General features: G+C 42.7%; 1 protein-coding gene and 1 long non-coding RNA gene across 2 annotated transcripts in view; both read right to left on the minus strand.

The window, feature by feature from the left end:
- Positions 1-6,062, minus strand: part of LOC123018521 — a 29,908-nt gene extending 23,846 nt beyond the window's left edge. Inside the window, exon 1 of the long non-coding RNA XR_006413791.1 lies at positions 1,606-6,062. This is a non-coding gene — a long non-coding RNA (uncharacterized LOC123018521). The remainder of the gene's footprint in view (positions 1-1,605) is intronic.
- Positions 1-6,635, minus strand: part of PPP2R2D (protein phosphatase 2 regulatory subunit Bdelta) — a 66,605-nt gene extending 59,970 nt beyond the window's left edge. Inside the window, exons 1-2 of the mRNA XM_044420742.1 lie at positions 6,420-6,635; positions 6,083-6,169 (exon numbers count right to left, since the gene is read on the minus strand). Of these exons, the coding sequence (XP_044276677.1) occupies positions 6,083-6,169; positions 6,420-6,426 (94 nt within the window). The 5' untranslated portion in view covers positions 6,427-6,635. The remainder of the gene's footprint in view (positions 1-6,082; positions 6,170-6,419) is intronic.
- Positions 6,636-7,648: the final 1,013 nt, after the last annotated feature.

A 7,648-nucleotide genomic window follows, 5' to 3' on the forward strand; every position in this document is an offset into this window, starting at 1 on the left:
CAACAACCTCAGATATGCAGATGATACCACTCTCATGGCAGAAAATGAAGAGGAACTAAAGAGCCTCTTGATGCAGGTGAAGAAGGAGAGCGCAAATGTTGGCTTGAAACTCAACATTAAGAAAACTAAGATCATGGCATCTGGTCCTCTCACTTCCTGGCAAATACATGGGGAAGAAATGGAGGTAGTGACAGATTTTATTTTCCTGGGCTCCAAGATCACCTCAGATGGGGACTGCAGCCAAGAAATTAAAAGACGCTTGCTCTTGGGGAGGAAAGCTATGGCAAATCTAGACAGCATACTAAAAAGCAGAGACATCACCCTGCCAACAAAAGTGCGTAAAGTCAAGTCTATGGTTTTCCCAGTTGCAGTGTATGGCTGTGAAAGCTGCACCATTGAGGCCTTTGAATTGTGGTGCTGGAGGAGACTCCTGAGAGTCCCTTGGCCCGCAAGGCGATCAAACCGGTCAGTCCTAGAGGAGATCAACCCTGACTGCTCTTTAGAAGGCCAGATCCTGAAGATGAAACTCAAATACTTTGGCCACCTAATGAAAAGGAAGGACTCCCTGGAGAAGAGCCTAATGCTGGGAACAATAGATGGCAAAAGAAGAAGGGGACGGCAGAGGATGAGGTGGCTAGATGGAGTCACTGAGGCAGCTGGTGTGAGCTTAGGTGGCCTCTAGGAGATGGTGGAGGACAGGAAGGCCTGAAGGAGTGTTGTCCATGGGGTCGCGATGGGTCGGACACGACTTCACAACTAACAACAACAATATCCAATGAAGTATTTTCTCTTGGTGGTGAGGGCAACCCCCCTTCCCACCACGCACCCTCAAGATCTCCTCTAGAGGCCTGGAGGACCCCAGGACAGAGTTGGGGGTACATGGACAGGTATACAGGGGTGGCAGAAAATAAAAAGTGCTGTTGCTTGAACAGACTTCCACTTGTACAGTGCTGACTTCTATCAAATATTATTATTATCCAGCATCATAAATTAAAAGACAACAGGTCTGTCCTAAATACAAGTATTTATTATTTCTTCAAGATTGCAGGAAGTCACAGAGTAAAACAAGAATCAAGGTTTGTACTAACCCCTGACAGAAAAGTGAATATGCCATTAAAAGGAAGAGATGACATATTGCCTCCCCATACATACTTCACCCCCCCCACACACACACATCCAGTATTGCCTACAATGTGGAATTGAGATGGGAGGTATAGACAACATAGATGCCAGTACAGAGCACAGTAAAAACCATTAGAATTTAAATTAACAAGATCTTCAAAAAAAACCTGAATTAACATAGGTGGAGCAGGATGAACACAGTGGACTTTACTTCTGAGTAGACATGACTTCATTTTTGCTACTACCCCATCCAAACCATGCTTGGTGCAGTCTAAGGCTATAAAGTATGAATCTTACTTTTGAACAAGGTCCTTTAAAATTCATGGACCTTAATCCTTTGACACAGATGTCACAATTAAAATAAGCCACAATGGCTTGTTTTGACTAATCATGTATGAGAGAACAAAAAACAAAACAAAACAAAACCAGGAATTTATTTATAAAAAATGTGTATTTATTTTTACATGTTCAAACTTCAGTCACCTTCAAAGTACTCCCCATTTGATGCAATACACCTCAAAACATTCTTCGCACTGCTCAAAACAGGTTTTGATCTCATCGATTTCGATGCCTTTTAGCGTTTCTGCCTTTTTTTGTGTCACCTCTTCCACATCAGCAAAACATTTCTCTTTGGGGGCTTTTTTCATCCAGGAAAACAAAAAAAAATCACACAAGGTGAGATCTGGTGAATATAGAGGATGGGGCACGAGGGGAATACCATTTTTGGTCAAAAAGTGCTGAACACTCCACTGAACAAAATTTCACCACCTCACATTGTCCATGCAAATCAGCTATCACGAAATAGGCAAACATGTTGAAAGAGTCTCCGAAACAATCTCACTGAAGCCAAACACAGCCTCTCACAACAACCCAGCTGGCTACACTGATGCAGATGGGTTTCCAGAACACTCAATTACCAGGGGAAGCCTGTAGTACAAGGGGCCCACCCTCCAGAAGATAATTCCTGGGGTTCTTTTTTTGGGGGGGTTCCCCCCTAGTATATCACTACAATTTACATTACCACCACCCAGGTGACCCATGTTGTGTCATCTGAGTCTAGGAAGTATGGCTTACTGGAGGGTTAAATTTCAAATAACCCTGTTACATAGTCAATGTTTTACCAGAATGTGTTTTAGTCATAATGTTATAAAAGCATCTATTTGTTTGTATGTGTGCAAAGTAGCCAAATTTATCACTATTTTTACAAGCATAAAATTTCAATTATTTCCATATATCTCCATGATCTGACCCTCCAATAAGCCATGCTACCCAAATCCCAGACCATATGACCCTCCATAGGCATGATTATGAAAATCCCACCCACTGTGCCAGCATACATAGCAGCTCACAACAAGCCTATTATTTAAGCCAGTGTAGTTTGTTTTGATTGCGTAAACTGTAAGTATGATTAGCATGTAGTAGTAAAACAAAGTACTACAAATATAAATGGCCCAATTCTACAAAAATCCATGTCCAGCTCTATCTTGAAGTTTCAACAACTATTTGTATATTTGGAGTATTTTCCACCATAGCATTTTGACCCTGAAAAACTGGTTATGTTCTCAAATACAGCAATTGTATTTTTAACCTCTGGTTATCTGGATGGTTTTGTTTTTGTTTAACTTTAAAAGTTATTTTTACATAAACTGCAGGATCATCTATGGTGCCTTGAATTTAATTAGAAAAGTCCATGTATCAAACAGCAAACTATTATAACAATTACACCAAGTTTTAGAGTTTAGTAACCTAAGCAGATTTATTTACAAAACTTCATGAATAAATTGCTTGGAAAGGGGCAATTAAAAATGCAATCTACTTTTGCTACACATTAATGAACAAAATTTAGGTCTGAAAATACCACTTAGTTCATTGGTCTGCTGATGATCTTTTATTTGACAACAGTCATATTCTATGAAAAGAAGCAAGGTGGGTCGGTGGAAGGTAGATCACCAAATGTTGTGGATTTCAACATTCCAGGAATCTTTGTCAGTATGACCAATTGTCTGAATGTTGAGAGTCTGGTCTAAAGCACCAGGAGAAACACCTGCCCACCCCTGAAGTAAAGTATGCTTTTACATAAAGGTTAGCCTACAGTTGTAATTGGGGTTTGGTTCCCAGATGGAAAGCCTAACAGTGGATTACACATGCATATGACTCTAATTAGTAGGAAGCTGACTATCCAAGGGTCTCCAGAACCACTTCTCTACTGACATTCATCCTAGCTTCTATTGACCACCTGCTAAGTAACAAGTGCCTACAAGTCAAATACTACAAACCCTTTATGGAAACAAGGGGCATCCCTCATAATCTGGCAGGACCATGTTTCTGGGATGAAGCATACTCTGGAGTCTACTATATGACAATAGCTTTTGTCATTGTCATCATTATACTATTCCATGATGCTATTCTGAAAAATGAATGCAGACAGAATTTGGCTGGCCAATTAACCAAATTTGGTTAGGCTGCTTTTTTATCGAAATGCCAACAATAACAAAAATTATTTTGAGATATATAGATGGCAACAAATGTTTCAAATGTGATAAACTGGATCAATTTTGTGCACTACTCTTGCCTATTGTGAGAAAATAGGAGAGAAGGCTAAGGTGAAGTCCAATGCTGACTGTCCAGAAATTGAATGATGTGTGTCAATCAAATGGATTCTCCCTTCAGAGAGTTATGAAATTCTTTGAAGTGATTTCAGGAACACATGGGAGGTTGCAGTAGGGAGGGGGAAAGGAAAAGTTTGGTTCCAATTTTTTACAGAAAATGTTAGTGCATGTAATGTTTACTGATGTTAAAGATCTGCTTAACTTGGTCCCAGGACATTAGATATTTGTCCATATACCTCTGTACACTTATACAACATAGTTAGAGGCAGACTAATATATTGTGGGTGTGGCAAATTGTTTCACCATAAACAGAACTGCAGCTCTCTACCTAAATATTAACTAAGCTCAATAGAAAAAACAGACTTCTTGTCTAGACTTCCTGTTACCAATTTTGTGCAGTTGCATGCCACCCAGACCTGGAACTGCAAGACAACTATCAAATATCATTACAGGCAATCCAAACATCCATATTACAGCAAAGACGTACTTACAAACTAACTTCCATAACGCCTATTAATTAAAAAAAACCTGCAGAAAATCATTATCACCATAGAAAGAGAAAAAGCAAAAGGGAAGAGAGGGAGGGCCTCCAAAGCTTCATCACAGAGAGGATGCAAAAAGGAAAAAAGGGAGGCCTCCAAAGTCTGCCTCACTCATCTGGAGAGGGAAATCTTTCTGGTATTTCCTCATTGCAAGATGAGGCACTGGTGAGTTTAGCAGAGCTTGTTACAGTTTTGCCACTTTCCCAGGACTCCCACATCCCTAAATCCTGCAAATGTAGAGAGCCAACTATATGTGATCCAACTTATATACAAATTTGACTTAAAGACAAATTTCTGTTTTCTCAAGACCAGAACTCATTACCTTGGGACTGTTTGTACAGAAAAAGAATGCTAGAATTGGTATATGTATGGAACATGTTGCTACCATCTACTCTGCTATGGAACTCGCACATCTCATTGATCATGTTAAAATTTGCAATAAATCCACTAACAATTAAGACAGCAACCATGGAACCCATTATCTGCAAGCCTATTTCCATAACACCAGAAAACTCAAACCAATTGAGCATCTAAATGTTAAAGTAATGAGATTGTAGAAAGGGCTACCTATTTTCAATCTCAGTAATTAAAGCAATTTCAGAACATTCATCCAGGCCACACCCTATTCTTTCAGCAGCAGTGCACAGCAAAAGCCACAACTTTAATACATACCTTTGAACTATAGAGAAAAATAAGTAAATCCAAATGCAAATGTGTTTTAGAGGTAGTATCTTAATAACCTATATCAAATTAAGTAAGAGTTAAGTAGCGCTCTTCATAAAAGTACATATGAGAATATGAAGACAACCTGATCAATCCTGAGTTCACTCAAATACAACATTAGTAAGCCAGCCATGCTTACAACTGAGTATACATGTCCAACATTGAAACATTACTGTACTTTAATAAGAAAAATCATTTTTCTCCAAACTGGTCAAACTTAAACAACTCATCAGTTAAGAACCAATCAAGGAAAAAAGAGTGCACATTTCTACTTTTAAAATAATCCCAACTAAGGGAGCCTTCCTCCCTCTGTCACAAGACTGAAGCCTGACAGTTTTGACACAGTACTCTTCTCTCCCTTCCATTTCTTTTGGCTGTCTTGTTCCAGCATATCATTTCTCCAGAACACAAGGGAATAAAAGAAATCTGTCTTCTGTATTGTACAGAGATGGCAGCAGTTTAGTCAGACTCTACAATCCCCCCCCCCCAACACATTTTCCAAAGACAGGGATGGGAAGAGAAAGAGAGAAGACAGAGTTTAAATGAATGGGCAGGGCAGCCCTCAAATTATCAAATTGAATAGGCTTTTAAAGATTTAAGCAGCCTTTCCCAACCAGACTCCCTCCAGATGTTTGGAACTGTGTTTCCCATCAGCCCCAGCAAGCATGGTTCATGGTCAGAGATGGTGGAGGTTGCATAGCAAAACAACTGGAGGGCACCAGGTTGGAGGAAAATGTTTTAAAGGAATACTCTAGTACCTCCACACCCATCTTATCATATTAAGTAAGGGGACATGTCTCTTGCTTGTCACAGAAATCAAGAACATGCCCCCACTCCATCATGTTCTCTAGGACCTACAGCATTTCCAATGGAGGAAGTCTGGCTTTGAAGTATTTTTTTAAAAAAGCCGCCTAACTTGCAGAAAGGTCGGCAGGAAAAGGCTCTTAGCAAGCTCTAGTACCAGCTCCAAACCTGCCCACTGAGGAAGCTTAAAAGGAGGAAAAGAAGTGGGGCGGAGGGTAGAAGAGAGGTCTTTGGCGGCCTTGTAAGCTCCAGGGTCACTCTGTCCCTCCACGCCTTCTTTACCTTCCGCCACGTCCTCGTCGATCGCCCCCTTCACCTGGGAGAAGCACCACTGGAAATCGTTGCTGCCTCCTCCTCCGCCGGCTACCCCTGCCAAAGATGAAAAAGCGCCGTAAGCCCAACCGGAGATTCCCAGATCCCAACCCTCACCTGCTGTCGCACGAGTCCCCGAGGCCCAGAAGCCGGTTTGGATCGCTTCCGAGTCTCGCTCAGCGAGGTTGCCAGGACGCCCTCCACCGTCCTAGGCCACCCGTGGGCCCCGGCCTGCTTGCCTGCCCGCCTGCCTCCGCCCGCTAAAACCAGGGCCAACACCGCGGCTGCTGCCGCGCGTGCCTCTTACCTGCCATGTCGCGCAGTGTATGCCGGGCGGAGACCGGGGGCTGCACAGCCCGCAAGACGGAAGAAACGGACAGAGCGGAATGAGAGCCGCTATGAGCACCGCTACCGCTGCTGCTCCTGTGGCGGCCGCCACCGCCAGCGCCGACGCCGCCGGAGGTTTGGGGGTTTCAAAATGGCGCCCATTGCCGGTCAGCCTGATCCGGTGACGTCATCGTCCTACCAGCCTCCTCCGGGCTGAGGGAGGTGTCAAGCGAGGGAAAGACGGAGCAGCGGGAACTGCGGGGGGAAGGGACGACTGGCAGAAGTGAAGGAATAAGATGGGCGGACGGGCGGAAGCGCCGGGATGGGTCAGATCGTGTCCAACCGGACTGCCCTTGGAGGCTGTCTTTTCGCTTTGCGTGGAACTGAGCCAGAGGCTGAGGACTTTTTCCCAGAGACAAAGATTCTTGCTCCAACATGCTCGAATTTTGTTCGACAAAACAAAGATATGGGACTGGGGAAGTGCCAAGGGGTGGCCATGTCATCTTCCACCCCCCGTGCCCCCTGATTTGTGCTATGGATTGGAGACATTTTTTCACCCGTGAACACAGGAAGCGATGGTTCTAACTGTAACACGCAACCTCATATGAGGTCTAGTTGAACAATCAGTAGTAAGGCAACCTTGCCATTTCACTGTTCCTCGCTTAGTACTTGAAAGTTACCAGATACATAATACTTTGCAAATTTAGATAGAAAAAAAATGCTGCAGTTTCCACCTTTTTTCTGGCTAAACATAGCATTGCTCTCTAAGCCTGTTTTGCAATGTAGACTTATTTCCACAACTATTATGTGAACCAAGTTAGACTGAACCTGTAGCCTAAACAAATCTTATTTCAAAATCATACCCATGGTAAGCCATAAGGTATAAATCTGATTGTGCCATCTGGAATTTCAGGACAAAGTGGAGATCTAGTATTTTCCTCCAGAAATGAAGAATGGATGGAAAGCTTGGAATGCTAGGAATTGGCTTTCATAGAATAGTAGATGGAATTTACACCATCCAATTCAGATGGCTTTCCTTTTTTGCATTGAATGGCTCAAGAGTGGGAGAGCCCACCACCTCTCTAGCAAGCTGGTTCCACAATTGTGTTGCTCTTAACAGTGAGGAATCTAGCCTGAATCTGGGTTGTCGCAACTTGACTTGATTATACACTCTGGTATCAGTATCATACTCTTTGTAATCTTCCTCTT

The sequence above is a fragment of the Varanus komodoensis genome, unplaced genomic scaffold, assembly GCF_004798865.1.
Source record: "Varanus komodoensis strain SLA01 unplaced genomic scaffold, ASM479886v1 scaffold11, whole genome shotgun sequence".
NCBI classification, from domain to species: Eukaryota; Metazoa; Chordata; class Lepidosauria; order Squamata; family Varanidae; genus Varanus; species Varanus komodoensis.